Source organism: Trachypithecus francoisi, unplaced genomic scaffold, assembly GCF_009764315.1.
Source record: "Trachypithecus francoisi isolate TF-2019V2 unplaced genomic scaffold, Tfra_2.0 Lachesis_group13, whole genome shotgun sequence".
NCBI classification, from domain to species: domain Eukaryota; kingdom Metazoa; phylum Chordata; class Mammalia; order Primates; family Cercopithecidae; genus Trachypithecus; species Trachypithecus francoisi.
This window is the reverse complement of record NW_022681458.1, coordinates 22,876,795-22,904,128: the sequence shown is the minus strand read 5'-3', so window position 1 is coordinate 22,904,128 and position 27,334 is coordinate 22,876,795. Positions and strand designations below refer to the sequence as shown.

Below are 27,334 nucleotides of genomic sequence, written 5' to 3'. Positions count from 1 at the left end.
CAGCCTGGGTGACAGAGCAAGACTCTGTCTCAAAAAAAAAAAAATTCATTTTGCCAATCTCTGTCTTTTAATTAAGAGTTTAATGGCCTGGCGCGGTGGCTCAATCCTGTAATCCCAGCACTTTGGCAGGCCGAGACGGGCGGATCACAAGGTCAGGAGATGGAGACCATCCTGGCTAACATGGTGAAACCCTGTCTCTACTAAAAAATACAAAAAACTAGCCGGGGGAGATGGCGGGCGCCTGTAGTCCCAGCTACTCGGAGGCTGAGGCAGAAGAATGGCATAAACCCGGGAGGCGGAGCTTGCAGTGAGCTGAGAACCGGCCACTGCACTCCAGCCCGGACGACAGAGCGAGACTGCGTCTCAAAAAAAAAAAAAAAAAAAAAAAAGAGTTTAATCTATTTACATTTTTAATGATTATCGATAATAAAGAACTTACCTCGTTGGCCGGGCGCGGTGGCTCAAGCCTGTAATCCCAGCACTTTGGGAGGCCGAGACGGGCGGATCACGAGGTCAGGAGATCGAGACCATCCTGGCTAATACGGTGAAACCCCGTCTCTACTAAAAAATACAAAAAACTAGCCGGGCGACGAGGCGGGCGCCTGTAGTCCCAGCTACTCGGGAGGCTGAGACAGGAGAATGGCGTGAACCCGGGAGGCAGAGCTTGCAGTGAGCTGAGAGCTGGCCACTGCACTCCAGCCTGGGCGGCAGAGCCAGACTCCATCTCAAAAAAAAAAAAAAAAAAAAAAAAAAGAACTTACCTCTACCATCATGCTATTTGTTTTCTTTTTTTTTTTTTTACTTTTAATTTAGGTTCAGGGGTACATGTGCAAGCTTGTTACATAAATTGTTGTAAATTGCGTGTCATGGGGGTTTGGTGTAGAAATTGTTGCATTATCCATGTAATAAGCATAATACTCAATAGGCAGTTTTTTTTGATCCTCACCCTCCTCCCACCCTTCACCCTCAAGTAGGCCCCAGTGTCTCTTGTTCCCTACTTTGTGTCCATATATACTCAATGTTTAGCTCCCACTTACAAGTAAGAACATGTGGTATTTGGTTGCCTTTTTTTTTTTTTTTTTTTTGAGATGGAGTTTCTCTCTCTCACCCAGGCTGGAGTTCAGTGGCCCAATCTCAGCTCACTGCAACCTCCACCTCCCAGGTTCAAGCGATTCTCCTGCCTCAGTCTCCCAAGTAGCTGGGATTACAGGCACATGCCACCACAGCTGGCTAATTTTTGTATTTTTAGTAGAGACGGGATTTCATCATGTTGGCCAGGCTGGTATCAAACTCCTGACCTCAGTTGATCCACTCATCTCAGCCTACCAAAGTGCTGGAATTACAGGCGTGAGCCACTATGCCTGGCTCCTTCACGTTTTGAAAGAACATTTGACAGGCTATAATATTCCTGGTTGACAGGTTTTTTTCTTTCAGCACTTTCAAGATATCATCATTACACTGCCTTCATGGTTTCTGATGAAAAATTAGCTGTTGTTCTTATGCAGGACCCACGTGAATCATGAGTCACTTCTCTCTTTCACTTTAAAGAATTTCTCTTATTTTTGGCTTTCAACAGTTGACTATAATGTGTCTCAGTGTGAATCTCTGAGTTTATCCTGCTTTAAGTTTATCAAGCTCATTAGATGTGTTGATTCACATGTTTTACCACATCTGGGAACTTTGGCGCCATTATGTGTTTAAATATTTTTCCTTCCCCGTTTAAATATTTTTCCTTCCCCTTTCTCTCTCTCTTCTCTTTCTGTAACTCCCATAACATGTGTTTTGATATGCTTAATTTGTGTCCATGTCCAATAGGCTCTGTTCAATTGTTTTCTTTTTGTTCCTCAAAGTGGGTAATTTTAACTGCCTTATCTTCAATTTCACTGATTCTTCTGCCTGCTCAAATGTGCTGTTGACCCCCTCTAGTAATTTTTGTACTTCAGCTTTTGTACTTCTCAGTTCCAAAATTTTTATTTGGTTCCTTTTTATTATTTCTATCTCTTTATGATATTCTATGCATGTATATACATCATTCTTCTGATTTTCCTTAGCTATTCTTCATGGTTTCCATGAGCTCTTTTCTTTTTTCCTTCAGCATATTTAAGACAGTTAAGTCTTTTTATATAAGTCCAATGTCTGGGCTCTTCACAGATAGTTTCTATCAACTTTTTTTCTATATTCCTTTTACTGTGAATGAGCCATACTTTCATTTTATGTTGCATACTTTATAATTTTGTGATAAGAATTGGAAATTTTGAATATTAAAATTGTAACCCTTGAAATTAGATTTTCTCTTCTGTCTCAGTTTCAAGGATTATTGTTGCTTGAAGAAAGCTATAGTCATCTATTTATTTCGTGCCTTTTCCAAACTATGTTGTGGCGCAGTGGCTCAAGCCTGTAATCCCAGCACTTTGGGAGGCTGAGACGGACGGATCACGAGGTCAGGAGATCGAGACCATCCGGGCTAACCCGGTGAAACCCCGTCTCTACTAAAAAAATACTAAAAACTAGCCAGGCGAGGTGGCAGGCGCCTGTAGTCCCAGCTACTCGGGAGGCTGAGGCAGGAGAATGGCGTAAACCCAGGAGGCGGAGCTTGCAGTGAGCTGAGATCCGGCCACTGCACTCCAGCCTGGGCGACAGAGCGAGACTCCATCTCAAAAAAAAAAAAAAACTATGTTGCAAAGACTATATTCCTTGGCATGTGTAGTCACTAAAGACTCTTATTATTTCTGCAGTCAACCAGTGACCTAACAGAGATTTCCTTCAATTCCTGGATCCAAAAAAGAAAAGCGCTGTTTTTTCTCTTTTAATCCCCTCCATCACTCAGGAGGCTGAGGCAGGAGGATTGCTTGAGCCCAGGAGTTTGAACCTAGCCTGAGTAACATAGCAAGACCTCATTTTGTTTTTTTTGTTTTTTTTGTTTTTTTTTTTTTTGAGATAAGAGTCTCAGTCTGTCACCCAGGCTGGAGTGCAGTGGCATGATCTTGGCTCACTGCAGCCTCCACCTCCCAGGTTCAAGCAATTCCCCTAGCCTCAGCCTCCCGAGTAGCTGGGATTACAGGTGCATAACCAAACCCAGCTAATTTTTTTCATTTTTAGTAGAGACAGGGTTTCACCATGTTGACCAGGCTGGTCTCAAACTCCTGACATCAAGCGATCTGCTCACCTCAGCCATGTGGCTCAGCGGTATGAGCCACCGCGCCTGGCCAAGACCTTATCTTAAAAAAAAAAAAAGAAAAAAGAAAAGAAAAGAAAAAAACAGAGCTTTTTTAATCCCCTCCACCAATGAGAAAACCATTTCAGCTCAGCCCATGGAGGTTGAAACAATGGCCAACCTCTGAGGTGGCCCCCTTAGCAAACTATAAGGTATATCAAAACACACAAGCCTGATTTTTGGAGGACAAGGTCCCTATAGCCCACCCTCACATCACCAAGCACATCAGGGATACAGATTGCCATCTCTACAACTGGATGCTGCTGGGAAGTATTCACCAAAATTCACCAGCCTCTTTCTTCATCAAGTACTTCCTTCAATGCTGCAAGTGCTCCACTAGAATCTAGAGCTCCAGAGAGTTGGTTCTGACAGTTCTTGCCAGCTCAATAGTGGTTTCGGTGAAGGGATCAATTCTACTCTGCCATCTTCCATGACATCACTCTTCCCCCACCCCACCACATTAGTCTTTATCCCATTGGAAACAGATGGCACCCTCAAGATAGGATAATTTGAGGAGAATGTATTTAAGAAGGATTTTTTACAAAAGTGTGGATGTAGGGGAGCCACAAGAGAGAATACAGTAACCCAGGACTAATAGCAGCCAAGATGACACTATCCCTAAGCCCAGAAGGTTGAGGAGAGGGATCAGGACCGGGAATGAAGGAAAGAGTTGTGCTGAGGTGGCCACCTTGAAAGGAGCAGTGACATTTGGTTGAAGAACAAAGCCAGCCTGAGGCGGCCTCAAAAGATGAGGGAAGCCCAAGATTAAAGAGCCTGATACTACTCTTTTGCCTCCTTCTCCTACCACTACTACCTCTGTTCCCCTCCTCCTGCTGGGGCTCCTTATTGGCCAACCAAACACCAAGGTGTAAGGGAGTCCAGTTGATAGAAGGGTGAAAAAGGATGAAGAGTGGATGTGGAGGACTAACTGGAGAATGGCCAGACAGCCACTCCAACCCCAAAATTACCTCGAGCCTCTATCTTCAAGACTGAATGCAGCAAATTTCTGGCTATTTAAGAAGAGCCACTTTCCAAACGCAACTGGAGGATTCCTCCCTGGAGAGAAGACCTCCCAATATCGACATTCGACATCTGGCACATCATCTTACGGTTGGCAACTTACGGTCAACCTAGTGCTTCTCAAAATGTAACGTGCACTTGAATTGCCTGGTGATGTTGTTAAAATGCAGATTCTAAATCTGTAGGTACAGTGGAACCTGGGGTTCTCCATTTCCAATGAGCTCCCAGATGATGTCAATACTGCTGGTCCTTTCTGAGTAGCAAGGAGCTAGTTAACTCATCTTGCTCAAACACTTAGAGTCTCCACTCAGCTTTTTATTGTCTCATCCTTAAATATGAATAGATCGCTAAAGTAGACAGAAGTTTGACATGGCCATTAACATGAGAGTTGCCAAATAAATTAACATTAAAAAGAACCCAAGGAAACAGAGACAAAGTAGAGAGAAGAAAAACTAAAAACAAATTCACTATTATAATATCCTCACAGACAGGAAAACACGCATGTCCATAAAACCAGGATAGAATAATAATGGAAAAGAGACAGTCAGCAGGAAAAAAAGGTCTTGGGAATTAAAAATAAGAAAACTGAAAGTTCAGTCGTGGGCAACATAGGAAGACCTCATCTCTACAAAAAATCAAAAAATTAGCCAGATGTGGTGGCACAAGCCTGTGGTCCCAGCTACTTGGGAGGCTGAGGTGGGAGGTTCGCTTGAGCCCAAGAGGTCGAGGCTGCAGTGAGCTGAGATTGCCCACTGCACTCTAGCCTGGGCAACAGAGCGAGACCCTGTCTCAAAAACAAAAAACAAAAAAAAGTTAAAATGGCTGAAGATAATGCAAGAAGATATTCCACAAAAATGGAAAAACAAAAAACAAACAATGGGTTGCTTTAGAGTTCAGTTTTGCAAGATGAAAAGAAGGTTTCACTTTTTGTGTTTTTTCTTTAAGACAAGGTCTCACTCTGTTGTAAAGGCTAGAGTGCAGTATCATGATCCTAGCTCACTGCAGCCTAAAACTCCTGGGCTCAATCCTCCCTGCTCATCCTCCCAAAGTACTGGGATTACAGGCATGAGCCACCATGCTCAGCTCTATGAATTTCTATTTTGAATCAGTGCTCAGTACAACAAATTAAGAAAGTGGTACAATAAAGCAAATCATTATAAAATTTCTAACCAACAAGTTAAAGACAGAATCCTAAGGCTTTCACAGATGGGGGAGATGTAACAGACAAAGGATCAGAAATATGAATAGGAATTATACTTTTTTAATAGCAACCCTAGAAGGTATAAGAAAATGTAGTATACCTTCAAAATAAAAAGGGAAAATTATTTTCAAACTTGAATATCTAGCCCAACAGCACATCAAATGTTAAATAGAAGTAAGATATTTTCAAATATGCAAAGATTCTAACAACATATCTCCCCCATCTCCCTTTCTTAGGAAGTTACTAGAGGAGATGCTTTAGCAAAACAAGGAAGCAAAACAAGAGGAAGACATGGGATCCAGGAAATGGGCAAAACCACCCCAGAACAGCAATGAAGGAAGATTGCAGAATGACGACTGTACAGCAAGTCTAGCGAGCAGCTAGTCCAGACTGAAACAAGAGGAAGGCAGGCTCTGGGACAAAAACTCCAAAGAAAAAGTGGAACTTATATACTGAGTATATGGGAAACATTATCACTAGACTTTTCGATACAGTCTTAGAGCATTTGAGGTGAAAAGCCAACCGTAAATACTGTTTATAGAAAATCAGACAAATGAGAGAAAAAAGGCAACAATTAACCCTAAGAAAAATGAAGGGCCATGTAAACTAGAAGTCATGATTGTAGTGTATTTCTTGGCTCATCACTAAACAATATTTGCATACATAATAATTTTAATACAGCTGGGCGCAGATTATTGGTTTAACCAAAAGTTGTTACACAGCTATATGGTGGGAAGCAGAAGTGATACAGTCAAGTTCTTCTTTACCGTGTCAGGAAGTCAACACATAATGCTAAAAATTAACAAACCAAGAATTAGAAATATGAAGGTAGGCCGGGCGCAGTGACTCATGCGTGTAATCCCAGCACTTTGGGAGCCTGAGGCAGGCGGATCGCTTGAGTTCAGGAGTTCGAGGCCAGCCTAAGCAACATGGTGAAACCCTGTCTCTACTAAAAATACAAAAATTAGCTGGGCATATTGGTGGCCACCTGTAGTCCCAGCTAGTTGGGGTCTGAGGCCAGAGGATTGCTTGGGCCCGGAGAAATCGGGGCTGCAGTGAGCGAAGAGCGTGCCACTGCACTCCAGCCTAAGTAACAAAGTGAAATCCTGTCCAAAGAGAAGGAAGGAAGGAAGGAAGGAAGGAAGGAAGGAGGAAGGAAGGAAGGAAGGAAGGAAGGAAGGATTATGAAGGTAAACATCAGGATGAATTTGTGAAAGAGTTGAGCATATTGCCTCCAAAGAGTAGGACAGGGAACTGCTTTTTTCATGACAATTTCATTTTAGTATTATAAGTATACATATTTTAAACAATTTATAAACATTATTTTAGTTCAATAGTCATTAATGTTAAAAAGTTAGCATATCGGTCGGGCACGGTGGCTCACGCCTGTAATCCCAGCACTTTGGGAGGATGAAGCTGGAGGATCACAATGTCAGGAGTTTGAAACCAGCCTGGCCAACACAGTGAAACCCCATCTCTACTAAAAATACAAAAAAATTAAATGGGCATGGTGGCAGGCACCTGTAATTCCAGCCACCTGGGAGGCTGAGGCAGGAGAATTGCTTGAACCGGGGAGGCAGAGATTGCGGTGAGCCAAGATCATGCCATTGCACTCCAGCCTGGGCAACAGTGCAAGACTCTGTCTCAAAAAAAAAATTAATTAATTAGCGTATAATTTTGGGGGATCAGCAATATCCTGAAGTTCATCCATAGCCCGTTAAGTAATGTTTCAAAGGACTATCTGTGCCTTAATGATAGGAGTTAGTTTCTTGTTCATTTTTTTATCCCCACCCCCAAACACATAACAGAAAATAAATTATTTCCTTGTATGTAGAAGGGACTCAGCTATGTTTATTACATTCTCCCCGGAGGAGGGAAAACACAAAACAAGGCACTAAGGCGGATGGTGCAGATGTAGCACAAAGAGGAGTTAAGATTCCGCACGCAGGTAACAAGGAGGGTATATCTCTGCCAGAGGTACTGGAAGGTTTCAAAAGTAGAAAAAAAATGTGTTCTGGACACCTGGACGCAGAATTGGAGGCATGACAGGAACACAGGGAGGCCCATCTAAGTTGCCTATTCACCCAGGTGACCTCTCATTCCTTTCCTTAATTGTCCTTTTAACAATACGGGGAATTTCACGCAAGGAAAGTGTCCTCTTCTCGCCCCAGCGGGCAAGGGGGTTCCTCCGGCGCAAGTTCCGGCCCCAGCTACTCCCACGTCCCACAGGTCTCCTGCCTTTTGGCACGTACACTCCTGACCACTCGCTGCTTCCGCATCCCTACTCTGATCCTCTCCCTATGCATCTCTACCTCCTTACACAATTGAGAATTTTATTGTCTTTCCTCTACCAGACTATAAGTTCCACGAGGGCAGGGCCTCGTCTATTTCATTTACCACTACATCCCCAGTATAGAGCAAGAGCCCATGAAAATGTTTGTTGGAGAAATGAATGTGTGATGGTGTCGCTGGACAGCTATACCTGGAAAGAAAAAGAGGCACCCCCAGCAAACAAGCCGGGAGCAAAGAAGCCCGCTGGGAGACTACAAGGGCGAGCTTCTTGCGAGGTCTCTGAAATGACAAGACCAGAAGAATGGAGTTGGATCTCTGGGACAAGCGGGAGTGAGAAACTGGACAGTCAGGCAAGCCTCGGGGAATGACAGCTCCGCGGGGGACGCACTGGTAGGCTGTAGACGTAAGGTGGTCTGTGAGAAAGTAGAGGGTGGGGTGGCGGCATCACACATAACGCAAGCGCAGTCTCCGTTTCCTCCGGCGCGCCTGCGCTCGCGTTCACGAGGGGTTGAAGCGGAAATGGCGCCGCGGGGCCGCGCGTCCAGGCGGCGAGCGGAAGTGGGTGTGAGAGCGGAAGTGACCGGCCAGAGCCGGGGGCTGGGCGGGGACTGGGCTTGTCGGCGAAGCGGCAGTGGCGGCGGCGGCGGCGGCTCGGCAGGCGGGTTCAGGCTTTGGGGGCCAGGTCGGTTGGGTGGGTGGGTGTCTCCACAGTCTGCGTGCGTGGGCCAGCGCGTGCGTCTTACCCTTCCCTCCATCCCGGCCCCTCTCCCCTTCTCCCCTAACCTCCTACCCCACCCAGGTCCCCTCAGCGGGCAGCAGGGCCGCTTCCTCCGTCCTTCCCTCCCTTACCCACCCTCACCGGCCCTTGTTTCTCCTTCCCCTGCTCGGGGCAGCCGCCGCCATGATCCTGCTGGAGGTGAACAACCGCATCATCGAGGAGACGCTCGCGCTCAAGTTCGAGAACGCGGCCGCCGGGTGAGCGCGCGCCCGGGGCCGGGGGTGGCGGGGGAGGCAGAGTTGACCCCGTCTAATCCCCAGTGTCGTCCAGTCCCCCAGACCTGGAGGAGAGAAATGGGGTGCCTGGCAGGGTGTAGGGGCTGCCCCAGCGGGCTAGACGTGGGAGGCGATTGGGCGCGGCCGGGCGAGGGGCAGAGATGCGTGGGGAGAGGCTCGGAGGAGGGATGCGGAAGCAGCGAGTGGTGAGGGCTGTGCGTGCCAAAGGGCAGGAGACCTGTGGGACGTGGGGGACGCTGGGACCAGAACTCGCGCCGGAGGAGCCCCCTGCCCGCTGGGGCGAGAAGGCGACCCCTCCACTGCTTGAAATTCCCTGGCATTGTTCTGAACCCAGAGAGAGCCAGTTTGGAATTGGGTTGGAAGGAGTTTTCAGGAATTCCCAGGACTGGAGGAGGAAAGGAGATGCAGGCCCACATCGCCACCAGCATTCTCGTTCCCCACTGCCGTCTCCTCTAAAAGGAGCAGAAGAGATGACTGAAAGCCAACCCAGTCTTAGAGCCGGAAAAACGCGATCTCTGGTTTCCCTTCCCCGAACCGTTCTGTGAGAGACACTGGGCCATTTTGTTACATATTTTTCAAGCAAAGCTAATTGTCCCTTGCTGCACACCCCTTCCTTATCTCTCCTTTGAGGTTCTAATGCTCTCTCCTCGCCCACTAGCCTTTATCTGGTTATCTTGTAAATTCTTACATCAAGACCCTTGGTCTGTGATTTCTTCTGTGGTAGCCTTGGCCCAGTTACACACTTCAAAGCCTCCAGAATCTATAAAGTTCTTAGATAACCTCTCTTTACAGTTGGACTTTTTAAAAGATTGGCTTAGGGCATATTTCCAAGGCAGCCTTCTCTGCCAAACATAAGAATCAGTAGAAGACAACCTCCTCCTCCAAAGCTGCTTTGCTTTTCTAATATAATATTTAAAACATGAGCTAAGAGTTTTGGGTTCTAATTTTTGATGGCCTGTGGCCAATCCCTTTGCCTCATTTCCCTATCTATGAGCATGGGGCTTCACATCTGGGTTTCATAGTTGAGGAAATAAGAGCAGACTTTCTGGTGAACTGGGAGCTAGTAATAGGAAAGTACTTGGAGATCCACAGATGGAAGAAGATTGGTAGGGGGGAATTTTTAAGTGGTCATAATGTACTTGTGGCTTGGAGGCATTAAAAAGTATTAACTACCATTTAAATTGAATATATAGTATGTCCTGTCTCCTTTATAAGGCAACAGATTTTATCTGTAAAACAAAGCACTACTTTCCTTGAAGTAATACGTGTAGTGAGCAGTACTGTTTCCTGCCAGGGGCTGCAGTTGCTTATATTTTAGGCTGACTTGCTTCTTTCTTGTCTTAGCCTCTCTTACCAGTTTCTTTGCATTTTAAATATTCAAATGAATCAGCCCAGAGTCTTATTTTGGGTGATTGCTGTATACTTTTTTCTGAGCAGTGTAGCACATAGGAGGAAGTTGAATTAACTTCTGCATTTTCATAACTGATCTTAATGCATTCTCAGGTCCAGACTAGCAAAGAATGAGACCTGGGCAGTTATAAGCTGATCTACGAGATAAATGGCTGTGTATTTGCAAGAAGAGGCATGTCTTTTAACATAGGAGTACATTCTTGTCTATTTGTGTATTAATGACTTGTGATTCCAAAATATGGCCCATTATTCGGAACTTCAGTTCTTTTTCTTTTAAAAAAATTATTCTTAAAAAAAAAAGCTAACCATTTCAGAGGGATTAAATAGGCCCTCAAGTCTGGAAGACAAACGTTAGAACTTCTAGGACATTTTTTTTCCCCCAGACAGACTCACTGGCTGGAATGCAGTGGCGCGATCTCTGCTCACTGCAACCTCGCCCTCCCAGGCTCAAGTGATTCTTATGTCTCAGCCTCCCAAGTAGCTGGGATTACAAGCACGTGCCACCACAGCCTGCTAATTTTTGTATTTTTAGTAGAAATGGGGTTTCACCATGTTAGCCAGGCTGGTCTCAAACTCCTGGCCTCAGGTGGCCCGCCCACCTCCGCCTCCCGAAGTGCTGGGATTACAGCACCGCGCCTGTCCTCTGGACATTTTTTACAAAGATTTGCATTGTAGGGAACTTGTATGGGGGTGCACTGCTGTGTGTGCTTGTGCACATGTGCGGGTGTGTGTGTATAAATTTAGGCTTTCATTCTGGCCCAGCTCCCTCTTTGAGATTTGGTTTTGAATAAGGCGGCTCAGAACATTCTGCTGAGAATTTGAAACTTTGAAAGTCTTTTAAAAGACCACAATATCCTACCTAGTAGGCAGGGCTCTCCTGGGATTACAGATATATCACCCAGCAGAAGCCCGAATGAAGCAAGAGGAAATTACCAGGCATCCCAGTAAGGTAAAGCAAGGTGCAGGCTTATTCCAGAACTTCCAGCAAAGTTTGCCCAGTGTGATTATCATAAACATGTATGAGAGTCTACCAGTGCTCAGCCCAGGCAGCAACAGAAAAAAAGGGGCCTTTCTGAGAGCCTGTTAGCCAAATTAGGGAGGTGCTAAAGGGTGAAAGGTGTTGGGGTGGAGATCAGAGAAAGACATTAAAGAATGGGAGTAATTTGGAGGATAAACCCCGGAGATTTGAAAGACTTTGCTGGTGTGGGAACCTGCTAGGAGAGGTCAGCTCCACCCTACTTTTTCCACTTCTCAGAATAAACCAGTTGGGGAAATTACAGTTCAGAGCAGCCTTTTCCAGAGTGCGTCTTCCATCTCTGTGATGTCCAATAAGATAGCCATACAAGTGGCCAGCGAAATTTAAATAAAAATTAAGGTGAAGTAAAATTGAGTTCCTCAGTCACACTAGCCACATTTTTAGTGTTCATTTGCCACATGTGGCTAGTAGCTGTTGTATTTAGCACAGACATGGAACATTTCCATTATTGCAGAAAGTTCTATTAGCACTGTTCCAGCTTCTGAAAATGAAAGCTTGAGATGGTCTTAAAAATAGTTCTGTGGCATATACTTCAGAATATAGTTGCATTAATTTTTCTTTTGAAGTGTTTTGTTTTGTTTTGTTTTAATGATTCCTCTCAGATCATCCTGCTGGATCATCTCACCAGTGGCCTCCTACTAAAAGTATCACCTTTCTTCTGGGTAAAGCAGTGCTATCATCTAAACTGTTTAAGAGTACATTTGGTCATGATAACCTTTTAATTTGGAGGCAGTTCAGCAAAGCCTAAGGATCATTCCAAACAGATTGCTTTTTAATTTTTTCCTACCACACTTCTGGGAAGTGGCTTATTGAAACAACCCGTATGTTGTCACAAAATAATAATTATTGGTAAATTGTCTTCCCAGCAGCCCGCAGACTAAGAGAATGTGACTGACTTAAAAGCTATGCCCAACACTGCAAATAACCTCATGCACAGGTCTTAACAGGATTGCCTTTTTATTTGGGAATTCTTACCCAGACCCTCAAAGCAGAAGTAATCAGGCAAATTAATTTAATTCTTTCGTTAGTGTACATACCAAGAACCGTTTCATACTGAGAAGCTAAGCCTGTCAACTTATCTGGAGTCTGGAGTCCAAAATTGAGGAAATTCTGTCAGATGCAAATTGCCATTGGATATAAGTGTGTGCTGGCTCCTTGCTACAGCCAGTACATATTGTGGGGAGCTGTGGTTCCGTGAGGGGAAGTGAAACTCAGTAAGCAAGCAGTGCCAGTTGGGGTGGGTGAGGATGGTGGGAAGAGAAATTTGAAAAAGGAACAAATTAAATCTTGCTGATACTCTGTTCTCATTCCCAAATATATTACATATGTCCTCAGAGAGACAGGCTGGTTTGGAGTGATTTGGAATTAGGACATTGTTTAAGCATTTAGAAGAAATGGAATGTTGTGTCCAACTCGATAAGAAGACCTGGTTGGTCTTTTTACAGGTCACTGTAGTTAATTACACACTGCCGCCTGTCCTGTGGCCTACTTGGGACCACTTTGGTCATGAAGTCCCAGAGCTGTGCTGGACCAAACTGATAACTCCTTAAAGGCTGGGTGTATCGCTTTAATCGTCTTTGGTTCCCCAGCATCCTCATTATATATATAGTCAGCTCAGTAAATTGGTTTGTTGAAGAAATGAGTGAAGCCAGATAGAATGATTCCTTGTTTCTTTAGGAGCTGGCATTTTTCTGACATTGAGTAAATCAGCTTTTAGGTCTCTTTGTTCTTCATATTTTGAGATATGGCTTAGCAGAGAATAGGACCTCCTCTTACCTAATATGATCTATTTTTGTAGGCTTTGCTCAAAAAGAATGATGGGAGCCTTATAGAAGATTTAAAGTAGAATGCTCAGAAACCTTTATAGCGAGCAGAATTCAATAATTCCTCTAATTCAGGACATAAGAAGGGATAAGTAGGAGAGAGACATAAATGCCCAGATGGGAAATTGGAGCCAGGCACCCTAGCTCACACCTGTAATCCCAGCACTTTGGGAGGCCAAGGAGGGCGGATCACTTGAGGTCAGGAGTTTGAGACCAGCCCGGCCAACGTGGCAAAACCCCCACCTCTACTAAAAATACAAAAATTAGCCAGGTGTAGTGGCACGTGCCTGTAATCCCAGCTACTTGGGAAGCTGAGGCTGGAGAATCAGTTGAACCCAGGAGGTGGAGGTTGCAGTGAGCCAAGATGGCACCACTGCACTCCAGCCTGGGTGACAGAGCAAGACCCCATCTCAAAAAGAAAAAAAAATGGGGAACTGTATCCTAGGGTGCATTCAGGAGTAAAAAGCCCAAAGTTGTTAATGAGAAAAGAAGATGAGATAATGCAGTTGCCAGGAGCCCTTTCTGGATTAATTATTGACATTCTAGAAACTTCCTTAGAGAAAAGATAGAAGAAAATTTTTTCCAAAGGATTTTGAGAATAGCTCTTAAAACCTATCTGAATGAATTGATTATGTTTTAGTGTCTTGGGTTGTCCAGTCAGTTACTGAGGACGTATCCAGCCAGCTTGTTCTAGGATTCCAGACATTACAGCAGTCTGACACTTATAGCAGTTCTATTTCTCCTTGTACTGCTAACCAATTCCTGATTCAGGGAATTACTGCAATCCTAAAACCTCTCCCAACCACAGCTTCAGAGTCTGATCTCTGATTCCACCTAGGAGAAGAACTAATTTATTGATTACCTTCTATGAACGAGGCACTGTGCTATCTGCCTTAACATGGCTTCATTTCATTTCAAAGTGCCCCTGTGTGACACATAGTGGATCTCATTTACAATTGAGAAAACTAGGGCTCTTAAGGATAGGGGGTGGGGGTAGACATTGAGTAAGTAACTACTACATATTAAGTAAGCACCATGCAGGCATCCTTCACTGTGATTCTTGACCTTGTTTATCATATGGCACACACAGAACATGATCGTATTTGTATGGCACGTTTGGGTAAATGGTCTAGCCTCTCAGAGATCCTGCCACCTGCTGCCTGCCCTAAGGGATATAGGCATCATTATCTCAGAATATTGGTAACTTACGAGACACTGTTTGAGAAACTTTGCTGTACAGTAGTCCACCCTTATCTGTGGTTTTGCTTTCTGCAGTTTCAGTTACCTTCAGTGAACCATGGTCTGAAAATATTAAATGGAAAAATCCCAGAAATAAACAATCCATAAATTTTAAATTGTGCACCATTCTGAGTAGCATAATGAAATCTTGCACTGTCCCGCTGGGGACATGAATCATCTTTTTTTCTAGCATATCTACAGTGTGTACACTACCCTCTATTAGTCACTTAATAGCTATCTAGGTTATCAGAATGACTGTCACAGCATTGTAGTGCTTGTGTTCAAGTTACCCTTATTTTACTTAATAATAGCTCCAAAGTACAGGAGTAATGATGCTGGCAATTTGAATATGCCAAAGAGAACCCATAAAGTGATTTCTTTAAGTAAAAAAAGTGACCTTGGTGTTTCTTTGCTAGAGTTCAGTGCTATCCACAGTTTTATTTATCCACTGGGTGTCTTGGAACATATTCCCCACAGATAAGGGGAGACTGCTGTACTACTGTACATATATCGTCTCAGCCTTCACACCAACCTGGGAGGGAGGTGTTTTGTCCCCATTTTGTAGAAGAGGAACCTGAGGCCCGGTGACATTTGAGGAGCATTGCCTATGGTCACATAGCCAATAATTTCTGAATTCTAAATAACTGGCTTTTTCTCACCCCCAGTATCTGACATTTTAGCAGCTGGTAGAACAGTAAATATGTAACTATTAATTTGGGGGCCGTGTTTAGTGGAACACTTTCCCAGGGCCAGTCTCACTCCTGCTCCTTTGTAATTTTAAACCGTGGAAGTAAAATAACAAACGCAAGGTCTTGGAATTGAGAAGCAATCTTGTGATGGTATACTTCACACTCAGCGAACTCCTCCTTAAGGCACTGAGTTCTCGGACCTCTAATTCCCGGAAGACTTCTCATGAAGTCTCCTTTGGCCTAATGCTCTCCTCAGCAGCCTTTCTCTCTCTTCTAGCCATAAATAGTAAACTAAAATATTAATGGCAGTGATTTGACAAGTAATGCTAAGTCAGACAGCAAACCACTTAAGATCGATCGCAGCAACTTTTCCCACAGGGATCTGTGCTCAGGTACTTTATGCCTAGAGAAATTTGAAATTACAGACTCAAAGTATTTATGACTTGGAACCCAAAGGTTATTTATTTATAGTTTATTTTTCTCAGGTCTTTTGATAAAGTAGGAGAGTGAGGAACTCAGCCCATCTTTGGCTGAATTAAAACCTAAAGGTTAAAAAAAAACCTACTAAGTGATGGAATAATGGGCTTTTGTAAACTCCCTGACTCTTCAGCACAGCCAGCCTTCCCCAGGAAAGTATGCTTCCTCCCATTGGTCATCCTTTTAATACTTGATTCAGTTGGGCCATGATTAACATTTCCATATTTTTGTTCTTTGCTCTTGTTTTCTAAAGGTGAGGAATGGTATTGGACTCATTGCCTTTGTTTCCTGGCTACAGTTTCAAAATGAAGGCTCAGAAGCAATTTAAATTTTCATGTAGTTTTTCCTTCTGTTCTGAACTCACTGCTTATCCATAAACCCACTTGATTCTTCAATTCTTAGAGATACCCAACATGCTTTTCATAAGTCACATATAGAGGGCTTTGAAGAGGCGGGGTAAAGCTTTGTATGATTCATATAGGTTGATTTTCAGCAGGGCTAGCATGCTTCATAGAAGCCAGTTTCCTTGAAACGTATTGTCTGTCTTCTATATCAACTTTTTAACACTCATAAACCATGTTATATATTCCATTATTTCCAGCAGCCCTGCAGATCAACTTAGTCTTGGTTTCTTTCACAGGTGATGGAGCAGAGATCACGGAAAAGATACGTACTTGATTAAGAGGTCTTGAGCAAGTTAGACAAAAATAAATGTGAAAATGTGTCCATCTTGTTTGCTAGCCCCTAAAACAAAGTGGAATCATTGAGTTACAGGTAGCTAGCTGATAAGGCAATAGTCTTCATTTGCTTCCTACTTTGGACTTCAGGTCTGTTCTTGTGTTATATGTAGTAGTTTCATGAGGTAGATAGGATCATTTGTATTCCCCCATTTTATAGATGATAGGGCAGAATGCAAAGGTATAAGAGTATTTGTCCCAAAACATGAGTGTGATGAGAAAGCCGAAGTTGTAAAGCAGATGTCCTGACTATTCTCCTTAGTGATTTCATAGTGCTATTTTGTGTTACACTGTCTATTTTAAGTTCAGAGCTGGAATTTAAAAGGCAAGACAAAACTAGGGTAGAACTAAAGAGGGTTTCATGAAGGTGAGTGGTAAGCACTTTGGTGATGTAAAGGAAGAAAGAAAGATGAGTAGATAGGCTTACAGACAGATTTTGAAGTGGAATAGAACTTGCTGTTTTGTTTATGGCCCGAAATCATCCTTTCACTTTAAGCATATTAAAACCATTCTACATACACTTAGCCATTTTCCTGCTGAACTTATTACTCCTAATACCACTGTCCTGTGGGGAAGGCATTGACGAAAAGATGGCATTTTGTGGTACACATATACAAACAGGTATATAGCGTGCTCTTAGGAAATTCAGAATTGAAAGTGAACACCAACCAAGGCAGGAGATTCAACAGCAGGTGAAAAACAAAAGCTATAGCTGACCTTCCTTTTTTGTCTTCTACTTAAAGCAAGTCCAAAAGTTCAGGTCCATGAGAAAATGAATTGTGTACTTTGATTGGCAGTAACCTAAAACTTATACAGAATGGTCTGATCTTAAGTGAAGCTCAGGTGCCTTTCCAGTTCCCCTTGAGAGTAAGCAGCAATACAGTCATCTTAACTGGGGGCCTTTTTTTGTTGTTTACAGAAACAAACCGGAAGCAGTAGAAGTAACATTTGCAGGTAAGCATCTTTATCTCAGCCCTCTGAAGAGAAGGTACAATATGAAAAATGGGAAATAGGCTGGTTGCAGTGGCTCATGCCTGTAATCCCAGCACTTTGGGAGGCCAAGGCAGGTGGATCACCTGAGGTCAAGAGTTCAAGAACAGCCTGGCAAACATGGTGAAACCCCCTCTACTAAAAATGAAAAAATTAGCTGGGCATGGTGGTGGGCACCTGTAATCCCAGCTGCTCGGAAGGTTGAGGCAGGGTAATCACTTGAACCTGGGAGGCAGGGGTTGTAGTGAGCTGAGATTGCACCACTGCACACCAGCCTGGGCGATAGAGTGAGACTGTCAAAAAAAAAAAAAAAGACAAGAAAAGAAAATTGTACCTAAAATAAGCCGTGACATGGATTGGGCGCATTGTGGCTCATGCGTGTAATCCCAGCACTTTGGGAGGCCGAGGCAGGCGGATCATGAGGTCAGGAGATCGAGACCATCCTGGCTAACACGATGAAACCCTGTCTCTGCTAAAAACAGAAAAAAAAATTAGCTGGGCATGGTGGCGGGTGCCTGTAGTCCCAGCTACTCAGAGGCTGAGGCAGGAGAATGGTATGAACCCAGGAGGCGGAGCTTGCTGTGAGCAGACATCGCACCACTGCACTCTACCCTGGGCGACAGAGCGAGACTCCATCTCAAGAAAAAAAGCTTTGACATTTTGGATACTGTCCTTCATCAGGACTTTTTGAGCTCTTTATAATAGATGACCGTTTCATGTATTTAATCCATTGATGACTAACAATATAAAGTTACCTGCTGATAAGTTAGAAGTTTGGATTTGTTAGAAGTTTGGATTTAATTTTGTGGTACAAACTAAGGTTTTTTTTAATTTATTTTTTAATTTGGAAATATTACATTATCCAAGTAGCCATCAGTCTTAGTCTGCCTAGCACTAGAGTGATAGGGAAACGTGAACAGCTAGAGATGTGTTCATCAAGTCAGAGAGAGATGGTGCTGCTTTCTGTTCCCTATAAAGGATTAGGTGTTGGTACTATTTACTTGTTAGGTGAATGAACTCAGAGGAATATAACCACCCTTTCTAAAATGAGAGTCCTTGACAAGATGATCTTGGAAGACTTTTGCAGCTCTGAAGTGCTGTTACTTGGAGGCCAGGCACCATCCCTTTACCCTCCTAACTAGCATTGCCAGATATCCTTTCGTGATTCTTACGATAGCTCTCTAAAGTGATGGCACTCAGCACCTAATTCTAGTTGCAGGAACCTATTCCTAGTTTCAGGAATTACATAGGCTGAGTCACTCCTGTATACTGCAGAAAGATAGAACCAAAAAAGAGGAGAGTCCTATAGATTAGAAGCAGCTCAAAAGATGACCAAATACAATGTGTGGATATTGCTTGCATCTGAATTCAAATAAGACAACAATGCTTAAACTTTTTTGAGACAATAGAGAATATTTAAATACTTGACTGAATATTTGTTTTGTTTTGTTTTTGTTTTTGTTTTTGTTTTTTTGAGAATGAGTCTCACTCTGTCACCCAGGCTGGAGTGCAGTGGCGCTCATAATCTGCTCACTGCAGCCTCCACCTCCCAAGTTCAATTGATTCTCCTGCCTCTGCCTCTCAAGTGGCTGGGACTACAGATTCCTACCACCACACCCGGCTAATTTTTTTTTTTTTCCCACACTGCATCTTGCTCTGTCCCCCAGACTTGAGTGCAATGGCACAATCTCAGCTACTACAACCTCTACCCCCGGGTTCAAGTGATTCTGCTGTCTCAGCCTCCCAAGTAGCTGGGATTACAGGCGTGTGCCACTACACCAAGCTAATTTTTTGTATTTTTAGTAGAGACAGTTCCACTATGTTGGCCAGGATGGTTTTGAACTCCTGACCTCAAGTGTTCCACCCACCTCAGCCTCCCAAAGTGCTGGGTTAACAGGCTTGAGCCACCGTGCCTGGCCTTGACTGAATATTTGATATTAAGAAATTGTTTTAAAAAATTTAGGCATGACACTCGTATCGTGGTTACGTTTTTTAACAAATAGTCTTCTGTATCTTCCAAAGATACATTCTGAAGTATTTATGGATGAAATTATGTGTCGTGTCTGGGATTTGCTTCAAAATAAATCAATGGGAAGGAGGATGTCTAAATGAAACAGTAATTGCCCATGTGTTAATAATTGTTGAGGCCGGGTGAGGTGGTTCACGCCTGTAATCCCAGCACTTTGGGAGGCTGAGGTGGGCGGATCATGAGGTCAGAAGTTCGAGACCAGCCTGGCCAACATAGTGAAACCCTGTCTGTACTAAAAATACAAAAATTAGCCGGGTGTGGTAGCACATGTCTGTAGTCCCAGCTACTCGGGAGGCTGAGGCAGGAGAATCTCTTGAACCCGGGAGGCGGAGGTTGCAGTGAGCTGAGATCATGCCATTGCACTCCAGCCTGGGTGACAGAGTAAGACTCTGTCTCAAAAAAAAAAGTTGAAGCCTCATAGTGGAGATGGGAGTTCATTATACTGTTCGTTCTGGTTGTATACATGTAAAATCCAATTATTTCAGCACCAAGCTGTGATTAAGGAAAGAATAGCTTTGTAATTCTAAGAAAGGTCAAAGAGGTGAGTACTCAGCAATTCTGTCCCAGTGTTTCTGCTGATTTGTCACATGGATTTAAAATAAATTCCGTTTTACTTACATGCCTCCTTGTAAGGGGTCTTCCTTGTGGCCTACGGCAAGGTTGGCGCTATTTCCCATTTGCAAATTGTTATACGATCTTATTTGCTTTCCTCACAGATTTCGATGGGGTCCTCTATCATATTTCAAATCCTAATGGAGACAAAACAAAAGTGATGGTCAGTATTTCTTTGAAATTCTACAAGGAACTTCAGGCACATGGTGCTGATGAGGTAAGGTCCACATCATTTTCCGTAGGACTTTTGTTTCCTCACCTTTTATTGGCAGTTTGCCATTCATGGAAGATCCATGGCACTAAATCACCCCCGCATGACTACTTGCTCACCTAACTAGGGGCTCTTGACTTGATTACTGTAATGAATTAAGTGTGTGTCTAGAAAAGGTTTTGACTCTTGCTTGCTTGCTTTAAAACAATGGAAACGAACACAGCTTTAGTTCTCCAAAAACGTAGCAAAGAATACTTTTCCTTGATCAGGACAAAAATAGCTGTTGCAAGAATTAGGTTCTGTTCTATTTTTGTAATATTAGCAAGGCAGATAGATAACTGCTAGCTTGTTTAAATTTTATTGTCTCAGATTCTCATTCTGGAAGCTTAGGCACAAATAGCTGTCTTTTGAAATTTTTAATTAAAGCTATCCTCTTTAAATATCTCTTCTTTATAACTGCCATAGGGGAAATAAGAAAGGACGTCCAGACATTATGAAACTTTGGTGGCATGCCTTGTTCACTGGCTTCTTTAAATAGTTAAGTAGCAGGTTTGGTTCCTGTTGAACTGTATTTGCTCTGGGGAGAGCCATTTATGGAAGAAAGAAAATGCTATTACACCAGTTTGTGCACGTTGTGGTTGGGTCTCAAAGCAGGAAATATGACTCAGTTCCTGAATCAGTTTTCAAATTTCTTAGTTTTAACAAACTAGGTTCTCCTTAATCTGTTAAATGAAGATATAATCAGAGCTGTTTTCTTTCTGAAAAGTAGTAGCTTTTGAATTATTTAAAATTTATATAATAAAAGATGATTTGTAAAGGAATATGGTCAAAAGCTTGTTTAATTTTTTAGCATAAAAACTGAAATTGGTCTGTCTTAATACCGAGAGCCATCGGTTACTTCCCTTAGTTATTCAAATGCAATTGATTTTCTCATAAGTTCAAAGAAAGAAGAAACATTTAGAGAATTTGGAATCCAGGTTACTTTACTGGAAAAAGAAAAGCTCAGAAAGATCTAGTGCTTTTATAAAGCTTATGAAGAATTGTTTTGTAAAAGATAGTGGCCGACACCACTTTACCAGATAAAGAGTGAAAGAAAACAAATGGCTATTAAAGCAGCCCTGCCCTTTTATTTTTTTTTATTTTTATTTTTTGAGATTGAGTCTCCCTCTGTTGCCCAGGCTGGACTGTAGTAGTGCTGTCTCGGCTCACTGCAGCCTCTGCCTCCTGGATTCAAGCATTCATCTGCCTCAGCCTCTTGAGCAGCTGGAATTACAGGCAAGCACCACTACACCTGGCTAATTTTTTGTGTTTTTCATAGAGATGGGATTTCACCACGTTGGCCAGACTGCTCTCGAACTACTGACATCAGGTGCTCTGCCTGCCTCGACCTCCCAAAGTGCTAAGATTGCAGATGTGAGCCACTGTGCCCGGCCCTTTTTTTTTTTTTTTTTTTTGACAAGGTCTTGCTCTGTCACCTAGGCTGGAGTGCAGTGGCACAATCACAGCTACTGCACCCTCAACTTCGCAGGCTCAAACAGTCCTCTCACCTCAGCCTCCTGAGTGGCTGGGACTACAGGCACGTGCCACCACACCTGGCTTATTTTTTGTTTTGTTTTGTTTTATAGACAGGAGGTTTCACTGTGTTGTCCAGGCTAGTCTCAAACTCCTGGGCTCAAGCAGTCCTTCCTGGGCCTCCCAAAGTGCTGGGATTATAGATGTGAGCCACCATGTCCAGCTACAGCCCTGCTTTGAATTAGCTATAACTACCTGAAAAGAAGTGTCACAGTATTTGAACAGACGTTTTTTAAGTTGTGTAATCATTCTCCCCTAGACAGTCTTCACTATGTGAGAGCCTGCACAGTGGCATGCACCTGTAGTGCCAACTACTTGGGGGGTTCAAGTGGAGAGGGTGGCTGGAGCCCAGGAGCTCAAGTCCAGCCTGGACAACATAGTGAGATTCCATCTCAAAAAAGGGAAAAGATCTAAATGTAATAATAATAATCCTGAAAAAAAAGAGTTAAGCTAGATTTCTTATATCTCCTTTCCATTCTGTGCTTTTCTTTTTTTTTTTTTTTTTTTTTTTTTTTTTTTGAGACGGAGTTTCGCTGTCGCCCAGGCTGGAGTTCAGTGGCCGGATCTCAGCTCACTGCAAGCTCCGCCTCCCGGGTTTACGCCATTCTCCTGCCTCAGCCTCCCGAGTAGCTGGGACTACAGGCGCCTGCCACCTCGCCCGGCTAGTTTTTTGTATTTTTTAGTAGAGACGGGGTTTCACCGTGTTAGGCAGGATGGTCTCGATCTCCTGACCTCGTGATCCACCCGTCTCGGCCTCCCAAAGTGCTGGGATTACAGGCTTGAGCCATCGCGCCCGGCCCATTCTGTGCTTTTCTTACAATGGAGCTCCAGAACACATTGCTATTCTTCTAGCCACCACAAGGGTCAAAGAACCAACCCCACCCACTCAAGTGGGTGGAGTAAGTAACATTCATAGTGTTGGAGCAGAGTGCACAGTAAATGGCTCCCTGGGTTGGTTAAACAGTGACCAACCCATGATAACCACAGGAAGCTTATTACTTTAAAGGCAGAATGCCTCTGCTGCTGAAGTGGGAAGGTAATGGTGATGAGTGATAGGTTGCCTCCACCCATCTCCTGGTGTCATATTGGGAGAGGGGGTACAAACTGAAGTGAATCATGGTTAAAAGTGCAAGTGAAGTAACAAGGAAGTGTTAGCTGGTTTTACCAAGGGGAGGGAGCAAAGCAGTTTAATGTCATATGAATTTGGCTCTCAGTACCTCTTAGATCTCAGAATACTAACTTAGTAAGCTTGAAATTAAACGAAATCTTAGGGGCTTAGGGATTTAAACTAAATCCCTGCCACGTCTGATTTCCCCTTCCTCGAAATACCAATAGTATGTGCAACACAGAATTGTAGCTCAGAGGTAGCATGCTGTTTCAAATTCTTGGAATATGCATGTTACTTTTTTAAAATAAGTGGTATATCAGACACCTGAAGGTCAAGTCTCTCTGTGCCACCAACAAACTCTCGTGACCTTGAGCCCCTCCTCTCAGTTCCTCTTCTGTAAAAGAGATACCTCACGGTAGCTGTGTGTTCACCAAATAGGAACTACAAGTGGCATTGTTTATCTTTTGCCCTTGTATAAAAAAATGTAATCTTGCCCATTGAAAGTTTCTTCCAGCTATAGGAAAATGGTTAAATAAATATGTGGAATATTAAGAAACTATTGTTCAGCCAGGCACGGGGACTCATGCCTGTAATCTCAGCACTTTTGGAGGCCGAGGCAGGAGCATCGCTTGAGGCCAAGAGTTCAAGCCCAGCCTGGGCAACGTAGTGCGACCCTGTCTTTGTATATAAATAAATAAATAGGCGGGGCACGGTGGCTCACGCCTGTAATCCCAGCACTTTGGAAGGCCAAGACAGGTGGGTTGCTTGAGGTCAGGAGTTTGAGACCAGCCTGGGCTACATGGTCAAACTCCATCTCTACTAAAAAATATAAAAATTAGCTGAGTGTGGTGGCGGATGCCTGTAATCCCAGCTACTAGGGACACTGAGGCAGAAGAATTGCTTGAACCCAGGAGGTGGAGGTTGCAGTGAGCCGAGATTGCGCCACTGCACTTCCGCCTGGGCGACAGAGTGAGACTCGGTCTCAAAAAACCTAAATTGGCCGGGCACGGTGGCTCAAGCCTGTAATCCCAGCACTTTGGGAGGCTGAGATGGGCGGATCATGAGGTCAGGAGATCGAGACCATCCTGGCTAACATGGTGAAACACCATCTCTACTAAAAATACAAAAAACTAGCCGGGCGAGGTGGCGGGCGCCTGTAGTCCCAGCTACTCCGGAGGCTGAGGCAGGAGAAGGGCGTAAACCCCGGAGGCGGAGCTTGCAGTGAGCTGAGATCCGGCCACTGCACTCCAGCCCAGGGGACAGAGCAAGACTCCGTCTCAAAAAAAAAAAAAAAAAAACTAAATTGAAGTAAAATAAAATGTTTGTTTCTTAAGCCACGTCATTCTGGAAGCAGTTTCCACCAGGTTGGCCGGGCGCAGTGGCTCAAGCCTGTAATCCCAGCACTTTGGGAGGCCTAGACAGGCGGATCACGAGGTCAGGAGATCGAGACCATCCTGGCTAACACGGTGAAACCCCGTCTCTACTAAAAATTACAAAAAACTAGCCGGGCGAGGTGGCGGGCGCCTGTAGTCCCAGCTACTCTGGAGGCTGAGGCAGGAGAATGGCGTAAACCCGGGAGGCAGAGCTTGCAGTGAGCTGAGATCCAGCCACTGCACTCCAGCCCGGGCGAGAGCGAGACTCCGTCTCAAAAAAAAAAAAAAAAAAAAAAAAAACAGTTTCCACCAGGTAAAGCAGTCACAGTGACAGAGAAAAAAATAGGGAGTCTCAGGCTGTTTTTTGTTGCTATAACAATACCACAGACTGAATACTTTATGAAGAAAATATGTTTATTTGACTCACATTCTGCAGACTGGGAAGTCCAAGAGCATGGCACCAGCATCTGGCAAGGGCCTTCGTGCCCTTTCCCATCATCCTATAGCAAAGGCAGAAGGGCAAGAGAGGGCCAGACTCACTTTTTTTTTTTTCCTTTGGAGACAGAGTCTCGCTCTGTCTCCCAGGCTGGAGCATACCCAAGCTGGAGTGCAGTGGCGCAATCTCGCCTCATTGCCAGCTCTGCCTCCTGGGTTCACGCCTCCCAGGTTCACACATTCTCCCACCTCAGCCTCCTCAATAGCTGGGACTACAGGCACCCGCCACCATGCCCAGCTAATTTTTTTTGTTTTTGTATTTTTGGTAGACACGGGGTTTCACTGTGTTAGCCAGGATGGTCTCGATCTCCTGACCTTGTGATCCGCCCACCTCAGCCTCCCAAAGTGCTGGGATTACAGGCGTGAGGGGGTTTCACTGTGTTAGCCAGGATGGTCTCGATCTCCTGATCTTGTGATCTGCCCACCTCAGCCTCCCAAAGTGCTGGGATTACAGGCGTGAGCCACCACAGCCACCACACCCGGCCCAGACTCACTTTTTTAACAACCCTTCTTGTGATAACAAACCAAATTCCCCTGTAACAACATTAATCCATTCATGCGGGCAGAGCTCTCATGGCCTAATCACCTAATTACCATCATAATGTCAATTAAATTTCAACATGTGGCCAGGCATGGTGGTTCACTCCTGTAATCCCAATACTTGGGGAGTCCAAGGTAGAAGGGTCACTTGAGCCCAGAAGTTCAAGGCTGCAGTGAGCTATTGTATCAGTGCACTGTAGCCTGGACTGCAGAGTGAGACCCTGCTTCCAAAAAAGAATCATCATCATAAATTTTGGCCGGGCTTGGAAAAATTAGCCAGGCACGGTGGTGCACACCTATAGTCCCAGCTACTTGGGAGGCTGAGGCAGGAGAATCACTTGAACCCAGGAGGTGGAGATTGCAGCGAGCTGAGATTGTACCACTGCACTCCAGCCTGGACAACAGAGTAAGACTCTGTCTCAAAAAAAAAAAAAAGAAAACATAAATTTTAACATGAGTTTTTGAAAGGACGTTCAAACCATAGCAGAAGGTATAAAAGGGGTTCTTGGTTTTTTGGGGTTTTTTATTGTTTTCATTTGATTCAAAAACCTGGAAAGTAGCCAGCAGTAGGTTCTGGTTTGGGGGAAAAGACATGTAGAGTGTACAGCCTTCTGGACACCAGTATTAATAACTAGCTAAGATTTCATTCACTGTCCTTTGCCTTAAAAGCTGTCTATGCACTGAGTAATTTTAAAGCATACAAGATCAGCAGACAAACAGATCAGTTTCCAAGAGTCCTGGTTTTTTCTCTTTATTCGCCTGGGTTAGTGGCTCAGCCTGTGCTTAGGTTGATAACTAACAATCTGTTCTCTCACTTGACATTTGGCCTCCTTTTGCTCTCTTGAAAACCAAACATGATTAAGTACAATGTAGGATCTGGAGGAGAACAGAGAACATATTAAGGGTGGAGTCAAGTCCTAAAAAAGTAAAGGATGAACTTTGATTAAAGATTCTCAGCCGGGCGTAGTGGCTCATGCCTGTAATCCCAGCACTTTGGGAGAATGAGGTGGGTGGATCATCTGAGGTCAGGAGTTCAAGACCAGCCTGACCAACATGAAGAAACCCCATCTCAACTAAAAATACAAAAAAAAAATTAGCCGGGCGTGGTGGTGCATGCCTATAATCCCAGCTACTTGGGAGGTTGAGGCAGGAGAATCACTTGAACCTGGGGGGCGGAGATTATGGTGAGCTGAGATCGCGCCATTGCACTCCAGCTTGGGCAAAAAGAGATTCTCGCCTCAGTTCTGTGACGTGTTGGTGACTAAATCCACTTCCCCTCTGTCTCTACTTTCCCATCCACCAAATGAAAGTTAGGAAGGATGCCAACTTAGGAAGAGCTTGACAAGTACATTACTTTAAAAATAATGAAATTATCATGGCCTTTGGATTAACGTATTTGGTTTTGTTTTGTTTTTATTTTCTAGTTATTAAAGAGGGTGTACGGGAGTTTCTTGGTAAATCCAGAATCAGGTATGTAGTCGTGTGAGCAATTATGGAATGACATGGGAAGAGAGGTGTCTTTTTTATATTACTCTTTTTTTACCCAACGGATTTCATTTAAATATTATTACAAATATTTCTTCATGAGCCCCATCCTAATTCAACTCCCTCCATAAAAATAGCTTTTAAGGGGCTTTGCTTTGTCCTGTATGGAACACAGTAGGGGTACAAAATTGATGTATGGCATTTTTAACATTTACTTGATGGGGCCACATGACTCTTACTTAATCTTTCAGCCAGAGGGCCACATTTGTTTGTTCATGGTGATTAAAATGCCTTTGAAAAGGATAAGCAAACATTGATTCCCACCCTCAGCCCTTAGTAACCTTTTTCTGCACACTACATATTTGGAGAAGGAAGAGGAATATTCACCACACTATTGTGATTTCAAGTAATAAAAATCAGACCCTTTCTTAATCCAGTCTTCTAATAGGTGGTCTCAGCATTCATGGCCAGAGGAATTGAAAAGTACCATGTCATCCTTGAATAGAACAGCTGTGTTATACTGCTTTAAAGGAGGTTTAAAGTGGAAAAACTGAACAGCCTTTTTACCCTGTGAATCAGTGGCATGTCTCAAATTCTGAGGCATTTAGCAGGACCCCAAAGTGAGAACCAGGTAGTAAGACCATTGGAACATAATATTTTTTATTCAACTATTACAACTCTGGTACCTTGATTAGAAAAGTCTTCTAAGAGGGAAGTTCTCTGTCACTCTTAACAGCAGTTACTTGTGCTAGCTTATTTCATCACCT

At 43.8% G+C, this 27,334-nt stretch overlaps 1 protein-coding gene across 2 annotated transcripts in view; it reads left to right on the top strand.

Annotated features, from left to right (window-relative positions):
- The first annotated feature begins 8,279 nt into the window (after positions 1-8,279).
- ARPC2 (actin related protein 2/3 complex subunit 2) overlaps positions 8,280-27,334 on the top strand; it is a 38,470-nt gene continuing 19,415 nt past the window's right edge. The window contains exons 1-6 of one of the 2 annotated variants that reach the window (XM_033230296.1): positions 8,284-8,289; positions 8,354-8,409; positions 8,621-8,702; positions 17,072-17,106; positions 19,888-20,000; positions 26,507-26,552. In XM_033230296.1, coding sequence (XP_033086187.1) covers positions 8,629-8,702; positions 17,072-17,106; positions 19,888-20,000; positions 26,507-26,552 — 268 coding nt within the window. In that variant the 5' untranslated portion in view covers positions 8,284-8,289; positions 8,354-8,409; positions 8,621-8,628. Of the gene's footprint in view, positions 8,410-8,620; positions 8,703-17,071; positions 17,107-19,887; positions 20,001-26,506; positions 26,553-27,334 lie in introns of both variants that reach the window. The other variant, XM_033230295.1, reaches the window with a different exon arrangement.